Genomic DNA, 20,507 nt, shown 5'->3' on the forward strand with positions numbered 1-20,507 from the left:
ACGAATTAAGTTCTTAACCTGAGGTACCGCTGTACCAGTTTTGCATTGATTTTTTTTTTAACCAATCTTGTGCGTTTCTAAACACATGAAAACTACACAAGTGGACTTCAGAATATGTGGTTTCGCCCTCTTCCACCCCTCCGAGAAATGCCCTTCAAGATCAAGCCTTTTTAATATTCTTGCTACTTTTCAGAGTGAAATATGATGTGCAGCCTACGGGGTTGTGGTTGTTGCTTTACCTTAAGCATGGAGAGAACAGCAGACATAGGATATGTTTTATCCCAATGTTAGCAAGATAACATTTAGCAAGATAGATTGTGCCTTCAGGGCACAATTTCTGTTTTGTATTCTTCTTTCTCTTTAGCAACAGAGGCGACTAAAAAAAACGTTTCCTGAAGAAGATATTTGACAAGTGGTTTGGCCTTGCAGCTTCTGTAAATGCTAAATAACCTCAGTGTTGCTTGATAGAAAAATTGACAGCTATAGCTTGAGGATGTGAGTCAATGCATATGTGAAACCTCTAGATTCAGAGGCCATGTGTCACTGAATAGCAGTTGCAGGGGCAACAGAGAGATGGGCATTGTCCCTTTGTTCTGCTTGTGGAGTTCCCTGAGGGTTCTGGTTGGATGGACACACTGGGCAATAGGATGCTTCTCAGATGGACCTTGCTTCTGATCCAGCCAGACTCTTCTTATGTCTATTCTTTCCTCTAGATTGGACACATTTTGGGTTTCTCATCACATATAAGCCTTAATTCAAAGCTTTAGATAAGTACAAAAAATACTGAGCTTCCAAAGGAACCAGTATGTAGATTAGATGGATACCCTATAAGGTAGATTCATTCATTTCCCCCCATCAATAATCAAAGTTCAATAATGTTTTTAGTTAAGAAGTAGTCGCTGCATCATTAGCTGAAGACACATAAAACTTTTTTACAGTGTGATCCTGTGCATGGCTCTGATTGGCTGCTTGTTGTGATGTCTTCAATAGACCTCTCCCAAGCTCTCAGTAGACCGACACTATATCTGCCCTTCTATTTTCTCAGGCTTTGTTCCCCAATGCCAGATAAGGGACCCATAATTTTTAAAAATATTTTAAATTACCATTACAATTAATGGACACCATTGGGCAATTTTAGCACTCAACATTGATAAAGCCCATTTAGCTTCCAAAATACAGTAAATAATAATAATTCTCTCAGTCATTACAAATTCCACTATCTTATAACAAAAAATATCAGATATTTAAGTGTATACATAACCAAAAGTTGAATAAGCTATATCAATATAATTATGGCACAGTTTGGCAACATATTACTACAGAAGGAGCTATATGGAAAAAAATAAACTAAATGTTAATGTATAGAATACATATTACAAAAGTGGCATACCTATTCCAAAAACTCCCAATTTGGAACCCAGAGAAACAATTAAAAATGAGCAAAATAAGACTGAATTATTTATATTAGAATCAAAGACATTAAGGTTAGCCAAAAAGATGCTCTGTAAGCAGTTAAAGGAAGGGGACTGGGGAATACCAAATTTAATAACTTATTATGAAGTGCATCAGTTTTGACACCTGGCATTTTTATCCAAGAGGATGAAAACACCCTGTGGATCTAATTAGAAAAACAAGTGGTGGACAGCTTCTTACTCTCTGTTTATCCCTTTTTTAAATTCCAGACTCAGTTGCTTATATAAGGTGGAAACCTTTTATTTTTAATATATATATATATATATATATATATATATATATATATATATATGTTAAAATGTGGATAAAAAGAAAACCTGCACTATTCCATTTAACACATCTGAAGTACCACACAGCTTTTAAAAATACATGCTGTGTATGTGATTTAGAGGGCTGGAGATGCAAAGGCTTATTTAGATTAAAAGATTTTTTTAAAAGGCAACAGACCACTTACACAACCAGAAATGAGAGCACAATTACAATTTGTCCCCGTACCTTGGCTGCTATGGAGACAGCTCACCTCTTTCCTGAGCAAGTGTCATATTAAACAGATGGCTTTCATGGACCTAACATTCTGAGAAAGCCTGATAATGAGCAGAGTATTTAACAAAAGCTAAGTATTTTATTATGTCAAATTCTATTGGACATAGGCACAACACATAAACTATCATCTATATGGGTGAAAGAACTTGAATGGGAAAATGAAGACAGGCGCTATCCTTGTGGAACAACCTTACATTCAAAACAATCTCTGCTCAAACTTGGAGCCAGAACTTGAGGTTGGTCCACAGATGATATATGATGTAAAGGTAAAGGTAAAGGTAAAGGGACCCCTGATGGTTAGGTCCAGTCGTGGCCAATGCTGGGGTTGTGGCGCTCATCGCACTTTATTGGCCGAGGGAGCCAGCGTACAACTTCCGGGTCATGTGGCCAGCATGAATAAGCCTCTTCTGGTGAACCAGAGCAGCGCATGGAAACACCGTTTACCTTCCCGCCGGAGCAGTACCTATTTATCTACTTGCAATTTGACGTGCTTTCGAACTGCTAGATTGGCAGGAGCAGGGACTGAGCAACGAGAGCTCACCCCGTCGCGGGGATTCGAACCGCCGACCTTCTGATCAGCAAGTCTGATCAGCAAGTCCTACGCTCTGTGGTTTAACCCACAGCGCCACCTGTGTCCCGATATATGATGTATGGGGTATTAATTAGCCTCCACAGCAGGAGAAAACAAGCTTGCTCTATCTTCCATGTGGCAACCCTTTAGATAGTTGAATTTTCCTATCAAATCTCCTCACGGCCTTCTCTTTACCATACCCAGTTTCATCCACTGTTCCTCATAAGGCTTGGTTTCCAGACCCTTGGTCATCATCTTGTTTGCCCTCCTCTGCACATGTTGCAGCTTGTCAATGTTCTTCCTAAATTGTGGTGCACAGTACTGGACACCTTACAGTACTATATTATGTTAAAGTAGTTCCTTTTTTAATTTTGGTATAATTTATTTATTAGGGACGCGGGTGGCGCTGTGGGTAAAACCTCAGTGCCTAGGGCTTGCCGATCGCATGGTCGGCGGTTCGAATCCCCGCGGCGGCGTTTCTGTATGCTGCGCTGGTGCTGGCTCGCCAGAGCAGCTTCGTCACGCTAGCCACGTGACCCGGAAGTGTCTCCGGACAGCGCTGGCCCTCGGCCTCTTAAGTAAGATGGGCGCACAACCCTAGAGTCGGACACGACTGGCCCGTACGGGCAGGGGTACCTTTACCTTTATTTATTATTTGTATTGAAATTGTACTTACATTATTGTCAGCAAATTCTGATAATGTACTGTATGGTGTTGATAAGAACTCTTTCTTTTTTTTAAGGGAGTCTGGAGAATTCACTGTGAGGGTTGGTTCTATCTTATATCTCTCAGTGTCAATAGATTGTTTAAAGGAATCCAATACCTGGTGATTTTTCTGTCTACAATAGTTGCCACTGTAGAGGAAAATAAACTTAAGCCTATGGTCTTGCATCCTATGTTGAACTGTGTATCTGTAAAAAGCTAGATAACTAAAACCATCAAACCAACAGGGCCCATCACATATTATATCACCTCAGACAGCAAATCTCCACTAGATTCCCCATCATTCAGTCCACTGCCATTGTGCATTGGGAAGGAGTGAATTGTATTATTGATGTGTTCATAAATCTAATAACTTCAGTTTATTTTCAAATCTCTGATTTATTATGATTATAATATTATTATGGTTCACTGAGGAGTTACCCATTTGGTGATGGATGCTTGTTTAGTATTTATCGCCTCAAAATGGTTCTCCCTTCTCCCTCTAACTTTTGTTTTTGAGATGTGCAGCCCAATCCCATGCAAATTTACCCAGGTGTTAGGATCCCTGTGCTCAATAGGATTTACTCCCAACTCACTCTCTCACTCTCTCTCTCTCTCTCTCTCTCTCTCTCTCTCTCTCTGTGTGTGTACATGAATTTGCATTTAAATAATATTTTTAGAGTGCAGTTCTAGTTTACTCTTACACATTTTTATACATAATTTAATACATTTTTTAGTTAAGAACTGCATCACTACATGTGGAGAAGTGTGAAAGGATTGCAAATTATAACTGCATTCCAGTTTGGTCATTTTCTATTAGAATTCACAGAGAACCAATTTCTCTAGCTTCCTTAATACAGAGTAACTGTTTTGATCCTGACTCAAGCATTCAAAATAGTCCCTTAACTGTCACATCCCAACATGCAGAAGGACACATGGCTGCAAGGGCAAAGAGATGGTAGTGTGTTTTGCTTTAAAACTAAAACCTACTTGGACTGGCCCACCCATGAGGCAAGGTGAAGCAACCACCTCAGGTGACAGGATCCACAGGAACAACAGTTCCTAATGTAGTTCTTTATTCTCCCTTTGTAGATCTTCACTCACCTCTTGTTCCCTGTTAGGGAGAGGGTGCTATTTTGTGGTTCACCTCAGGTGCCAAAATGTCTTCGGCCGGCCCTGAATCCTATGAACTTCATTAAAAAGTGCAGAGGTGAAGGTCTAATTCAGTTTGGTAGTTCAACATCTTAAAGACTGGCAAGCAAGGAGTACTTAGAAAAGCAAGGGTGGAGATGCAAGATAAAAAGATTGCTTGCAGGACATTCACATAGCTCAAAGCTTGCCTTCCAAAGCCAAACTATCAGCCCTTCCATCTTCCTTTCTGCCACTGGTTCTGTCATTCATTACACAGCTGCCTCTTCCTCCTGTTAGGGATAGACAAACAAGTCAATTTGGGGCTCTCTGAGTTTCCCATTTTTCCAGACTCCAGTTCTCCACATTTTCAGATCAGTCTGCAATCCTCGTGAAAACTTGGCATCATTGTGGTGCAAATTTCTCTGAAAATACACGTTTTACATTTTTTGCATAGTATACACATTTTTGCAAGCAGTTTTCATGCATTTTTGTGCAAACTTTCCCCTAATGCTTTTTGCAGTTATGTTTGACATGGTATTTGGTTGAAGCAATGCATTGCACAATTCAGAAAAGTGTTGGATGTCAAAGGATAGCTGCATTTCACTTTGTGTGTTGTTTTGGGAAGCATGAAGCAGATAGGTTCACACTAAAATGTGAACCCTGAACATAATTTTTCCCACATCTGTACCTTCCACTACTTCTGCTTCCATCTCCAGCTGTGAGGGATTGGATAGCCTTTCCCAGTTGGAGGAGCACCAGCAGTAGTCAGCTAGCGGAGAGAGGCAAGATTGAAGGGCTCAGTCATTTGACAGTCCAGCTTGAAGGTGGTCTTAGAGTGAAGAATGTGCTCTGAGCTCCCTATATCTCGTATGTTTATCTCCATGCTAAGAAATAAATCAGAGAAGCTAAATATATAATCAAGACCAGTGCTTTTTTGAAAAGGAACAATGCCTTAGATGTAGGATGTATTGTAGAAAATCAATAGGGCACTGCACCACTCAGGTATAAGAGTTAGTGGTGGTTTTGTAAGGAAGCAAAATGAATTATTTGCATACCATTCACTTGTTTGGCAGCTATTCATTTCAGGTGATAAATTTGAAGAGATGTCACAAATTGAAGCATCCACTGAAGAGGCTTTAGAATAAATTGATAGATTAGACAGTGGTAAGCCTTCAGGGTTAGGTTGCATTTACTCAAGAGTTCTGAAGGAACATTAATGTGAAATTCCAAAGCCACTGCTCTGGTTTTGTCTTGACATTAATGATGACCTCTAGAGGGATGAGGAAAGCAATTGTAGTCCAGGTTGGCTAAAGTACCAAGCAATTTGGAAGAATCAAGCTTTCGTCTCTAAAGAAAGAGAGCGAGAACTGTCAAAACAAGTGGGCAGAGTGCTTTAGGGAGGGAATAGTACAAAGCTGAGAACATTTGCCCTCCCCAACCCTAGAGAACTCTAGATGTTGATTTATTACAACTGTTTTACAAATCTGGCAGAGGGAAGACATGGCTAAGTCTGGTTAGTTGAGCTCTGGAACACCAAGGAGTCATCTTCTGGTACTAAGGTTGCCTCATGTCAAGTCCAGAGCGTATAGATGAGCTTGCTGTAAGTGGTGGGTCATCCCCAGTCAATCAAGGAATTGAAACATATATTGCAAATTATGGATTTTTAATGTTGTCACCGGGCTGTCAACTCACTGACGTGGTTAAAAATTGGGTTCACATCATAGCCCTCTTCAGGTGTAAGAGCAACACTTGAGTGATGAGATCGGGAATAATCATCTGACACTCCTTGGTTGCCGTCATTCTACACAAGTTGGAGAGAAAGCTCCTGAAATAGGAGCCTCCTTGAGTATTCATTGGAGTTTTTTCCAACAGCAGATACAGGCTTAGGTGAGGTCTGATTGGAATCATGGGGGAGACAAAAGCGTAAAGCTCTCCACATTATCATAGTGAGATCTCCACATTATAGTTGCATTTCATTACCTGTGGGTATACCCATGTTCAGAGGCAACAGGGTCATGGCTGAAGTGGCCTCAGGTTCTCAAGAACATAAATCAGGGGAAACATCAAATAAATAAATATGCCTTTTTGCAAATTCAGATTATGCAGTAGCGGTATTCGTACAAAGTTTATTGGGAAATCATTGGAAGTCTTTATGGTAGGCAATTTCCTTCTTTGACTGAGAAGAGTACATTTGTGATTGTGAAGATAGCATTTTATCCAATTTAGCAAGCCTGTTTGATCTACAATTAAATAATGAATTAAAGAACCTTTTTGTGATGATTTTGTGAACTTTCCTGACAGAGTGCCAAAAACAATGGAAAGAAAACAAGAGTGAATTATTACTTAATGCTAAAGGTGATATGATAAACACATTTTTATTCGCTGCAGGTTAAATGATGCATTTAAAAAACGGCTGTAAATAGCTCTGCCAAGGTCACTTTATGGCTACTGCCCAACAAACACGGGCAGTATAGAAGTGCCCAGTCATTTACTCTGCATTTGAACTGTAGTAATTTGCCCTTTGAAAGCTTCCAGGTATCTGTTTCCTGTAAAGCTAATATATTTTTAACATGGGGATGACTGAGTATTCAAGTTGTTAGGATAGGGAGCAATAATCAATACTAGCCTCATTTATCATATCAGAACGAACCTTTGCAATGTAGAAACGACTCTGCAATTGTAGGCTGCTGAATTATTTTTCAAAAATCATGTTTATTGTGCTTGTATCTGAACTTTTGTCCAGTGAGCTTTTTGCTCTTTCTCCCCCTTTTATCCTTGCAACAGTGAAGTTGCAAGTGAAGTACATATCTTAGGCTAAGCGACAGTGATTGGCCCAAGGTCACCCAGTGAGCTTCATGGCTGAGTGGGGATTTGAACTGTGGGCTTCTAGTTCCCAGTCCATCATTCTAACCATAACACCACATATAACTCTGAAATGTTTCCCCACTGAAACCTAGGTTTCTTGGGGATTCAGCTACGACTAGATTTCCACATTGATTTGCTGTTAGGCCATGGAAACCTCCCCATGGCACTTGTAACAAGATGAAGTGTCATTCATTTTTAGCCTCCTGACTCCAACCACGCAAGGAGCCAAGCACTACTATCTCCTCCTCTGCTTCACTGTATGCCCAACTGGTTCCAGGAGTATAACCTAGCATTGGAATGAGCAGCATGCAATATGGTTAGTGCTTGGTAGAGGAAATATGGCACCACACAGTAAGTGGTCATGATACTCTCTCTTAAGGCTTCATTATCCAGGGTTACAACTTTTAAAATTTCCTGTATGAGAGCTTCAAAATAATCCTATTACCGCTGGAAAGATGACTTATTCAGTGAGAATAGGTACCCTCATATACAAACACACTAGAATGTACACTCTCATATACAAGCCTACCAAGAACATATTTATTTATTTCATAAAACTTACATACCTCTTGATTGTAAAAAACAAAACAAAACCACCCTGCAACCTCAAAGCGGTTACCAATATACATGATTCTCCTTCCCACAAAATGCAACCATCATTTTTTTTTCATTTATACTGCTTGATTGTAGGAAAAAACTCAAAGTGGTCTGCTTAAGACCAAAGGTGCGTTTCAGTTCAGTCAGCACTCACATGTAGCTTTCCCATTTCTTGACAAGCACATTGTCCGTATACACATGCAGAATAGCAGAACGAGTCTGGACCTGGGAATCTTGCTCCAGCACTTGTTTTTCTTTCCCTTTCTCCTCACCAAAGCATGGAAGTTGTGTGAAGCAAGGCAGTTATGAAATGTGGTCTAGCTGTAAAGAGGCGAGATATATTTGCCTTCTATTACTCATCATCCCATGAAGAAACTTTGCACCCAACAAGAGCCACAGCAATGGCAACAGCAACAGCAACTGCAATGGGAGGGAAGGTACTTTTCTTCCCTTGTAAAGACATAGATGTTTCCTGAGACAGACACAAAAAGGCTGTTCAGTGGCAGCTATGCAGATTACTATTCTATCTGTGGGCAGAATAGATATATTTGTTTTAATTTATAAAATCAATAAAAATGTCACTACAGTTTACAGCAATTTATAGAATCGGGATGCCAGACTAAAATATCAGAAGTTTGGAATTGTATTCTCTATTTAACATACACTGCCTGTGCCCCAAACACCATTTACTTTTATGCTAGCTAATCAATGATATTCTAGGAAAGATTTTCTGTACAGTTGATGTTTGACTGAAGAGCCGAATCAATATCTTTGCTTTATAGTTTTACAGTATGCTGCTATACAGTTGCACCTCATGTTACGGACACTTCAGGTTACGTGTTTTCGGGTTATGGACTGTGGGAAACCCGGAAGTACCGGAATGGGTTACTTCTGGGTTTCGCCGCATGCACAAAAGCGCTAAATCGCACTTTATGCATGTGCAGAAGCACCGGATTGCGCCTGTGCAGGATGCGAACTCTGTGGGTTGCAGACGTGCCTCTGTCACAGATTACATCCGTAACCCGAGGTTCCACGGTACATGCCTCCTCAAATCTCAGCTCTTTTGTGCTCAAAAGGATTGACTTACAGGTCACTGGGTATTGCAGCCTTAGTCCAGTTACTGGCTGGTAACTTAGGAAGTTTGTAATAATAATAATAATAATAATAATAATAATAATAATAATAATAAATAGAAAAGAAAACTGAGGGAAACAAATGAAGTATTCCATGGACAAACTTCTTATCTTGAGTAGTCATGGTTCTGAAATTCTCTTCATCTGAATTTTAGAATACTGAATTACCTGGGCTTGTTTCTGAAGTAGAACCAATGCATCAGGAATTATCCATTGTTCCTTTTTTAATTTCTAAATGTTGGACAAACACACAATGATGAAACTTTATGTTCATTTATGTCTTCTTTTTCTCTGTTACTGATGAAACACTGTAAAAGTAACTGGGTATGCATTATTACTTCATGATTCTTGTTCTGCAGTGTTTTAATGATGCACTTGTCTGAACTAGTAAAGCATGATAAACAAGCAAATTTGATATGATTCTACAAGAACTATCAATATTCTCTTTATGAGGTGTTTTAAATGTGCACATCAGTATAATACTGCAGAAGAATTGTGAGGCAATCCTACAGATGATCACATCCAAGGTGCTTTTCTGCAATATTTTATCAATGCAGACTAGCATACACCAGGGATAGAGAGTTGGGGGGGGGGTGTGCTGAAAGCTGTGACAAATTGTACATACAGTACTACCATTTTGAACTGCCCCTCTGCTAAAGCTACCAGAGTGCAAACACTCTTGATTGTTGCTATTAACTCTGTGTGGAGCTACCCTGCAACCAGATCTGGAGACTCCAGCTGATGCAAAATGCTGTGGCTATTCTGTTGATGTGGACAGAATTTCACTAGCACATAGCTTCAGCACTCTAAAGCTTGTACTGGCAGCCTATACGCTATTGGGCCAGGTTAAAAGTTCTTGCATTGATCAGTGCCCTTAACAACTTGGATTCGGGATAGTTCAGGAACCACATGATACCTTAGATCTCTGCTCTCCCATATATCTGATCACTGTGGTCTTCAGGGGAGTCACTGTTAGTGGTGCACCAGGAGCTGTGCATTCAGTATCATAGGCCAAATTTTATGGAACGCCTTTCCAGTTGAGGTCAGACAGTCCCCCTCCCAGTTGAGCTGCCAGCAAATGCTGAAGACTTTTAAAATTCTTTTTTAATTGAATTATCTGTTTATCATTTTAACTCATTATTTCCTTGTAGGAAGTCTCTAGAGACAACTGTAATTAAGCAGTATACAAAGCTGTCAAAATAATAAATAAATTATTCAGCCTATGAAAGTTTACACCTAAATGGATTGCCTTGAGGACATAGGTGCAGTCTCTTTATAGTTATATGGAGCAACAATAACAATTTCTGTTAATCAGCAAGTTACTGTTGCAGTTGTGGTCCTAAAATTAGCATTTTGTAAGTATAGCTGGAAAAACCTTTAATATAGAAGTGCATTTATAAAGGTATATAAAAAATGTGCTGCTGTGACTCTTAACTTTCTTCTAAAGAAATCATCTGGCATTTAAGTTTGCCTAAAGGCACCGAAGCTTAAAGGCTGCTGTAGCACCTTGAACTCCTCGAACTAATTTATCTTTCACTACCCGTGACGCTCTAAGAAAAATGAATTTTGTATTATTCAAGCTATAGCAACTTAAGCAGAGGGACAGCACTGCATCTCCCCCCCCGTCCTCCAAAAGGGATGTGTTTTCTGCTTTTTTATTATGTTGAAAGGTTTATTTCGTGCTTTGGAATTTTTAGAGGCTTTGATAGCTACCTAACATTTGGCGCTCTCTTTATAAGCAATCTTTTATTTAAACATTGGGCCTGCTTGATTTGTTGAAGGAAGTAGCTGGGAGGGAACTACTGAACTTCATGAAGCTATAAAGTTCTTTCTTCAGGGCTGGAAATGCACACCTTACCTGAATTTGGAAACAAGGGTTCACATATTGGCTGGAATTTAATGTCACACTAACGCAGTAGTTTAATCAGTACTAACATTCTTGCTTGCCAGATGGAATTATTTCTCCTCTCTGCCACACTGTTCTGACCCCCCTAGTCTTTATTGGGGTGGCACATGGAAGAAAAAAGCAGCAAAATGCCCTATTACACTAGTGGAATGCGTTGCTGTGGCTCCAGGTTTTTAAAAACTTCTTGAGAATAGCATCTTAAATATAAATAATGTAGGTTATCAACATTTACACCTACTAAACTAACTTACTATAAGCGTTTCAACAGTTGGCTGCCTTAATCCAGGAAATTCATTGCCCAGCATCTGTTTTAGGAGACAGTTTGCAATATCCAAAAGGGTGCCCATGCCATAGTTTCCATCAGAGTAATATATTAAATTTTCCACATCAGCACTTGCTGTTAAATGGCTTAGCAATTTAGATCACAGCGCTATACAGTATACAAGAGGGGGAGATAGACTGGAACAAAGCAGCAAGTTCCCTCATAAAACAGTTAAATTAGTATACCAATTGTCATCAAAGCACAATGTATGTATTACTTATTCATGAACAAAGGATTTTCCCTAGAGTATTTCTTCATTTTTTGGAATACTAACTCATCTCATTTGTCTATTCCTCTCCCCTTACCCTAAACCACATCACAATTTGTGTATATATAAGGCTACTGATAGATTGCAGAAACTAGAATATGTTTCCATCAATATTCTAATGGAAGCCAGCAGTTTCTCTCCTATTCATCTAATTTTGATCCCGCATGTGGGTAGCCTGATTCTATGAGTTGTTTACTCAAAAGTAAGCCCCATTTAATTAAATGCTATTTATTCTGCAAGAAGTGCACAAAACAGTGCTTATGTAGTGCTTGTGATGGTTTGGAGCTCGAACAACAATCACAATCTAGAGAAGTGGCATTTCCATTTTTTTTAATGAATCCTATTTAATTTATCCATCATAAGATACCATCTGGACAGAACAGGTTATAAAACTATTTTTCATTACACACACACACACACATATACCTACACAAACTAGAATTAAACTTTCTGGCTGTAGGTACAATGCAGCAGAGTTCAAGAAACACAATGCAGTAAGCCCTCTTTAGCTATTAGGGAGTGAGACCTTTCCCCCCCTCTCTGCCGGTGTATTGGAAACTTCAGCACCCTCCACCGTACCCTCCACCCCCAGCCGATGATGCCAGACAGATTTAATTGAGCACATCGAAAGAGAAAAATGACATCTATATTTGGCTAGCCTTGTCCGTGGCACACTGACAGATTTCCCTCAGCTGTCATTTAACCTCAGAAGGAGGTATTCATGATCATGGTTTATGCCTCTCTGCACTCTGCCAGTAGACATTTCTGGGCTTCTGTTACCTGGAAGACATTCTCATTCAGCCTGCAAACTGCCTAGAGATAATGGGCATGTATTGTTGCCTTTCTTGCACATTTTAGATTTATTGTGCTGCCAACAATAAACAAAATAAAAACGAGATACTGGTTTTCCTTAAGATGTACAGCAAAGAGGGCTCTATTTATTGCACTGGGATGTCACCTGGTTGTAGACTGCTTGGAATGAACACACAACATCTGCCCCCCCCACTATCGGGTACTCATTTAGATATATTGTGGTCATAGGATAACCATCCTCAAATGTTTGAAAGGCTGTCACATCAATTATGGACCAGATTTGTTTTCTCTTGCTCTAGAAGGTAGGGCCAGACCCAAATGTGTTTAGATTAAAAATTTTGTAATACCTTCCCAAAAGTGATTCAGCAGGCTCTATCAATTTGATCTCCCCCCCCCCTTCAGTCCTTTTTTTTTTTTTTTTGAGGTTTGGGGGGATTATACTATTCAGCTGTCAATTGTGTTGTTTTAACTTACGGGTGGTTTCCTTTTTAATAGTGTATTTGTTATTCTGATTTTTATTGGTAATATTTTGTGATACTTGTAAGCTGCTTAGATGTCTATCTCTAAAAAGTCAAGTGGTATATAAGTTATCTATTTATATTCTAAGTAAACAAAATAGGAAGAACTTTCTGAATGTACGAGCTGTTTGACAGTGAAACAGACTGCTTTCAAAGGTGCTGAACTATCCTTTGTCAGAAGATTTAAGCAGAGTTGGGTTATCATCTATCAGTATGCTGTAGCAGTCAGTTTCCTCCACCAGCAGGAAGTTGGACTAGATAACCAACTCTGATTCTACTATGAGGCTGCTGCTCCTCCTCCTCCTCCTCCTCCTCCTCCTCCTCCTCCTCCTCACTTCTAACTGAGTTTGTCAGCAGTGGCACTTTCGCCTCTAGGAAGTGGTAGTCTTACAGTTCCCGCCACTTCACTGAACCATTCCATCCAGACTTCTTTAGCTCTACCAACACATAAATGAACATATTTACAGTATGAACACTAGACTCTGCCTTGTACTGAATAAGACCATTCGTCCACCTATCTCAGTATACTGCACTAACAGCAGATCTCTGGATGCTCCCCATCTGCCCCTCACTTCCCCTTACAGCACATGCAGAAAACACCTTTTTGACCATTGGACCCACTATTAGTCTTGTCCACTCAATCCACCAGACCCAGTCTTCACATAAAAGAGGAAGTTCTTAACTCACTGAGGCTTTGAGACCCATTGGCTACCCTCGCCTAGTTTATTTAGCCTGCCAGTTGAAGCCTTTTCTCAGAATCTGGCATTGTCACACACTTCTAGGAGCCACAGGCGAGAGCTGAGTGTGGGGGGATAGGACCAAAGCTGGACAAACTACCCCAGGAGGAACATGACATGTCCCCCACCAGAGGTAATATACCTCCCCATACTCCCCATACATCCCAGGTATCTGGGTACTTACCATTTTATACTATAAACCCTCTGTAGCTATTAAAATTGCAGCACCTGGAATTTTAACTTATCACTATAGCACTGATTCAGAATGGCCCTATTAATCTCTATGGTGAAAGAAATGACTACAAGTAGGTAAACACACACACACACACATCCCGGTCAAAAAAAAAAAAAAAAAAAGGTAACAGCATTGGATATCTCCATGCCAGCTCTTCATCAGATTCCCCATTTCATAGGACAGAAGATTTGTTTACTGCAGCTATAGGCAGGAATGGGAACTAATGTGAAGGCATTTCTCTTTGATAAGCAAAATGTGCAGGCCAGCTCTTAGTTTGATATTAGAATTAAACCTCTCCTAATTATGAAGAACAAATAACATGGGATAAAACCCATGGGGAATGATAGCTCAAAGGAAGAATTCTGTGTGCAGAAACATCACATATAAGCTAAAAAGCCCTTTGGGATGCCTTTCTAGTAGCATGCCTTGGGGCTCAATACATCAGAGAATATTCCCCTGTCTTTTTGTGATTACGGCAAAATGAAACCACTTTGATATACATTTTTCTCCTTTTTTATAACTGTGTAGGTAGTGCTATTACAAATCTATAGCAAACTGTCACTGTAAGCCACAGTGCTGTGTAAACAAATGACTGTGGTGCTTTTTTTTTTTTTCTTAATGCAACAAAGGTGTCGCTTTTGAAACCAGACTGGTCTTTCTGCCACTGGAGCATTCTCTCTTTTTGCTTTCTTTGTCATTACTTAGAGGTTGCAAAGAGGAATTCCCCCCCCCTCCTCCTTTTTGGAAGGCTTAATTAATCTGGTGTGCTGTTTTCCTACCTGAAAGCCACCAAATGCATTAGAGTCTTTACAGTACAGCAGCAGACATAAGAGAGTGGTGCTAATGCACATTTTTTTAAAATGACTGCTGTAGAATTACTACACATTTTCTCTGGTGGGCATCTTATGTAATTCTGTTATCAGATTCAGAAGAAACATTGGTTCAGTCTTCTGCTTACTGGTTCAGAAGAAGCACACAGAGTGCTCTGGAATTAGTGCACTGAGATTTTATTTGGAAGGCTGTGCCTCATGCGACTTCACTGTGTAATATTTTCCAAATTAATGCAGTTTTTAAGGCTTGAAGGCAGAAACTCCCATTTTGAAGACATTTGCGGCTCTGTGATGAAGACGATTATTTGAAGACACAAATGGTCAAAGATCATTAGGTTCATTGCTACTAAAATATCCTGTTAGTTCTTTCACAGTATAGATTAGGCTTTCTCCTAGGTCCAAGTGACAGCTTCGTAAAGGAGTGTTCTAAAGGAGAAGGGGAGGCATAGGATCATACCTACTGACACTACGTCCACTACCAGCCTTTGCACATAGAAGTTCCTATTTGCACTGAGCCATATGTGCATACTCTAAATGTGTATAAGCTCCTTGGTATGATCCGTACTCTCCATTTTTGTACACTCCATTTTTGTAGGATGTTGATTGCACAAAGGATTGATTACTTGGATTTGGGTGTATAAGCATAGCCCCCTTGGCAATCATGACCTTGAACATGTGGAGGTCAAAGGTAGAATCGGTGAATACAGTTCCATCCTATTCTCCATGGATTGTTTTCTCAACTAGATGACTGTCTATACTAGGTGTCTGCACATGGTTTCCATATGCGCAGACAAGGTAGGTTTAAGGCTGAAATCTTAAGCACACTGGCGAAGGAGCAAGGTGTATTCAGCTCAACTGAACATATATGGGTGTGAATGTGCTTAGTATAATGGGATAAGCAATAACTTTTATTGGTTCATAGTGCACTGCATATATTTGAATAATGTATCCATGTAAAATATTTAGGGTTTTCCCCCCAAGAACAAAACAAACACTCTTCTTATAAAAAAAAAATCATTTAAGCCTATATACATATATGTATGTATATATCTCCAATTATTTTGAAATCAAAAGTGACCCAAGTTATACAGATGTCAGGATGTTCTTCTGCCTACTCTTTTCCAGGACTATAATGATGAAATCCGTCAAGAGCAATTGAGAGAATTATCATATCTAAATGGTTCAGAAGAGTCAGCTCGTGGACGAGCCATGCGGGGAAGAGGGATCCGGGTTCCTCCTGCAGCCCCTTCAAGGTCAGTTGCGTTTGCTTTTCTTTACAACCACGTTAACAGGTAAACAGTAGCTGCGACTCTAGGTACAGATGGTGTTATTTAAATCAACCACAGTTTGGATAAGCTGCAGAATCTCAGACTTGGGGACCAAATTGACCTTCATGGGCCACATATCCTTAAGTGCTTCTGCCTGTCTGGAATGTGTTCTAGAACACACATTGCCTCTTTCTTCCTTCAAGGAGGGTGGAGGTTTTCGGATGGCTTTTGCATGGCTAGAATGTAGCCTCCCCTGCAAAGGTAAAATTCATGTCCATTCTTTTGCCCACTTTTACATCTGGCACCACACATCACTAGTAAATGTCGCTGGAATGTTGCCCACAAGGAAATGCAAAGTTCCCCACTCCTCAGTCAGAAAGACTGACAGAAGAAAAATATGGATATTTTCTATGTTTTCTTTCAAACAAATCTTCTCACTGAACTTTTAACTGCGGTTGAAATACAAGGGAATTTAAAATAGGTTTGAGAGTGAACTAATGACTGCTGCAACTAAATTCCAGACCAATATGAAAGTTAATTATGGCTTAAGTCCCAGGATTTTAAATGACAGATTGGGGGTCCATATGTAAACAAAACTGAATACCCCTGGCTAAATCCATACAACTTAAAGCCTTTCTGTTTGGTAGGGGCTTGCTTTTCACAGAGACTTTAAAGAACTACTTTGTTACATTAGGTCCTTAAATAAGTTCATACTCAAAATCAGAAGCAATTCAAGGAACCTTGCCTAGGCCCAGTTACAATTTCACAAAATACTTTTATGTCATGTTACATTAATTTAGGAGTCATTCCATTTGCCATAGAAGGACTTAACTGACTGCTGGTGCATTTTAATAGGAGACGTTCAGGGCTAACAAATGGATCTCTTGAGTTTATAAAGCGGCAGTGTGCGGTAGACTGACTCATTACCTTTATTTTACGTTTTGCAAGCCCCCGTAAGTGTTTGTCCTTCTGTCGTTATTTCTATTACCTCAAAGTAATTTTAAGCTCTTGGTCGAGTGCTTTAAAAGATTGAATGAGAAGAATCCTGGTTGCATGTTTTTTTAAGTTGTAGGTTCAGATGGTTGCCTTTTCAACCATCATGAGATAGCCCTTTGTTGACATTTACCTTTATAAGCAGTTGTGACTGCACCTGCCAGTCCTGCTCCCATGGCACATGCTTTGGTTATCACATCTGCGCAGAAGCCTATATGCATAAATTTCAATGCATGTAGGCATAAACTATACAGTCTCTACTTTCAGTTTTGCAGGGTTTAGATGGTTCAGTTTACAGTGGTGCCCCGCAAGATGAATGCCTCGCAAGACGAAAAACCCGCTAGACGAAAGGGTTTTCCGTTTTTCGAGGCGCTTCGCAAGACGAATTTCCCTATGGGCTTGCTTCGCAAGATGAAAACGTCTTGCGAGTCTTGCGAGTTCTTTCCCTCCCCCCCTTTTTTCTAAGCCGCTAATAGCCACTAAGCCGCTAATAGCGCTAAGCCACTAAGCCGCTAATAGGGATGCTTCGCAAGACGAAAAAACCGCTAGACGAAGAGACTCACGGAATGGATTATTTTCGTCTTGCGAGGCACCACTGTATACTACACGTGAAAATCCTTAGATGTGTAGATCTGGTGTCCAATGTATGGGCAGTGGGAATGACCAGGAGGTGAGGCTAACAGGTATGATCACAATCCTTCCCTACATGTACATAATTACATAGACCTATTAAGTTCAGCCCTTCATTATTGCAAGAATAGGAAGCACAATCCTCTCAATAAAACCAGGAACTTTCATTTGAAATTTTGTTATGTTACTTAACCCATCTTATTACTTCTATGGTTGTTAATAATCGTCTACTGTTGTTCTATCTAAATGCAATTCATTTCTCTTTGTTTTAGAGATTACCTAATTCTCCTGTCTCTCTGATATCACTCTGCCTCCCAGTGATCTATTTATATAGAGAAAAATAATATTCTCTGTCAGTTTTCATTAATGCTGGAATGAGCAAATCAGGTTGTTTGAATCTAGTCTCCTTAAATTGTATTCTTCAGTCCCACTGTGGTTTGAAATCGAGTTCCTACAAAACAAACCCTTCCTTGGCTAGTTCGACTACTTTATCTCTGTATTTATAAAGGCATTAGATTTTGCTACATTATTATTATTAAAATAACCTATCGAATCCTGCTTGTAGTATAATTCCAATTTGAGATTGTTAATTAATATAGGTGGAATATTCATCACTTAACAAAGGGACTAGGCATATGAAAAAGATACTGTATATATGTTTCTACAAATAAGAATACTTATTACACTTGTCAGTATTCTACATGCTGTTTCTGCAAAGTCACAAAATTGAAAGTACAATTTTAAAAATAAACCCAGCAGATAGACTGACCTACACTAGCAAGTAAAGAGAACCAAAACAATATTGACTTTTATTTTATAAAACAGTATTGGGTTGAGGATATCTCAATATGTGGGAAATCAAAAGGAACAGACAGACAGCTATGACCATATTTCCAATAGGTCAAAGCTCACAGAGGTGAAATGTCACTATTAATGACATGACGAAAGTTTTAGAAATGTTCTTTCATTATTGAAGCATTGCTTACAAAGGGAATGTTCTGTTTATGACATCTGGGTCCTAGTGTCCTACCATTCCTGGTAGGAGCTCAGATTGGCTTATATGATTCTTTTCCCCTCATCCCAATTTTATCATCACACGAAGCCTGGGAGGTGGGTTGGTGACTGGCCCAAGGATCATCCACTGAGGTTTGTGGTTGAGTGGGAAATTTGAACCTGATTCTCCTCTACTAATTTGGTGTAACTAAGCTCACACCAGAGTGCTACATGCCCCCTATATATTAGTTTATCCTTCTCCTATATTGAAATGAACTGGAATATATAAAAAATAAAGAAATTGTCCAGTAGCACCTTAGAGACCAACTAAGTTTGTTCTTGGTTTAAGTATAAGCTTTCGTGTGCATGCACGCTTCTTCAGATACACTGAAACAGAAGGCTGAGAAAAACCCTACCCTACCCTCCCACTATATATAAGGGTCTGGTGAATTCTGTTTCAGTGTATCTGAAGACGTGTGCATGTACATGAAAGCTTATAGCAATAACAAACTTAGTTGGTCTCTAAGGTGCTACTGGACAATTTTTTAAATTTTTTAAATATATTTTGACTGCATCAGACCAACACGGCTACCTACCTGAATCTGAAATGAACTGGTTCTACAATTACTTTGATATGATGCATTCTTTCCTTACTTTCTTCTCACAATACACTGCAATTTATTTATTTTAGAAAATTTCTTCTCTATTTTCTGGCCCCCAAAATGACTTTTGGGAGCCTTGTAAATTGAAAACAAAGAAAACAAAATAAAAGCAAGTGTAACCTGCCAATTAAATGGTTAAAACAACAGCATGAGTTGGGCATAAAGCAACTGGGTCAGATTAAAAATACATTGCTCCAGCAGGAGGTTAACACAGATCAAAAACCAAATGGAAATAAAAGACTGCTGAAAAAGTCAAAAGAAAGGGAGTTGACTGAACCTCTTTGGGGAGGGCATTAGACAATCTGGATTCTGCTTTTGATCTACTTGATCCTGAAAAGGGATACAACTGGCATACAAACCACAGCTGAGCAAAGACAATAATATAGAGATTATGTAGGTTATTCTTTGAGGAAATAGTTGATGAAAGGTCTTGTCCAACAGCTAATATCTGTCACCTACCAATGTTCCTTCCAAACACCACCTCCTTTGTTCACTCCCCGTCTATCTAAACATAGCCTTTATTCCATGAAACCTTTCATTTGGCACTATCGTTGTACCTAGGGCGAACAAATACCAAGTATGCGAGCAGCGCTGAAAATTTAATGATGATACGGGTGCTTGGGGGAGGGGGGTTGTCAAATTCATTTTCTGTAATCTGTTGCATCGTATATAAGTTGATTAACGCTTACCCTAAAAATGTGTGATAGATTTCGTTTCAGGTGTGGTCAGCCTATGGCTCTCTGGATGGAGTTGTTAAACTCCAACCCTTATCACCTCTTGCTAGCATGATGGAAGCCATAGTCTAGCAACATATGGAGGGCCACAGGTTCCCCATGCTTGTTTTATAGCTTTGCATTAAGGGCTTGTCTTCACATTAATGAGATTTCTCTATTCCTTCTCAGGGGTCGTGGGAGTGCAATTCCTCCTCCACCACCACCTGGACGAGGAGCTCAAGTACCAAGAGGAACACCTGCGACGCGTGGAGTACTCCCAGTCCCCCCTGTAGCCAGGGGGGTCCCAGCCCCTCGAGCAAGAGGAGTTCCAGCAGTACCAGGTTATAGGCCACCCCCTCCGCCAGCACATGAACCCTATGAAGAATATGTAAGTACCTGTTTTCTTGATAACAACAAATGAACAAAATGAAATACATTTTTTTTAATGTTGGCTATATTTGATGTCTTCACAATCACTGATTCGCAAGTTAATTGCACATCAGATACACAAACAAGCATGTGAAGTGTATCATTTGTACCATGGAGATGGATTTGGTGGTATGATTTCAGTACTAGTTTTTGCACAGTATGATCTTGATAATCA

At 39.7% G+C, this 20,507-nt stretch overlaps 1 protein-coding gene across 11 annotated transcripts in view; it reads left to right on the forward strand.

Annotated features, from left to right (window-relative positions):
* The window catches only part of KHDRBS2 (KH RNA binding domain containing, signal transduction associated 2), a 357,107-nt gene that overhangs the window by 208,304 nt on the left and 128,296 nt on the right, over positions 1-20,507 (forward strand). For all 11 annotated transcript variants that reach the window (XM_079970540.1, XM_079970539.1, XM_079970535.1 and 8 more), the window contains exons 5-6: positions 15,770-15,897; positions 20,093-20,291. In XM_079970540.1, the coding sequence (XP_079826666.1) occupies positions 15,770-15,897; positions 20,093-20,291 (327 nt within the window). The remainder of the gene's footprint in view (positions 1-15,769; positions 15,898-20,092; positions 20,292-20,507) is intronic.

The sequence above is a fragment of the Podarcis cretensis genome, assembly GCF_951804945.1.
Source record: "Podarcis cretensis genome assembly, chromosome: 3".
Lineage (NCBI taxonomy): Eukaryota > Metazoa > Chordata > Lepidosauria > Squamata > Lacertidae > Podarcis > Podarcis cretensis.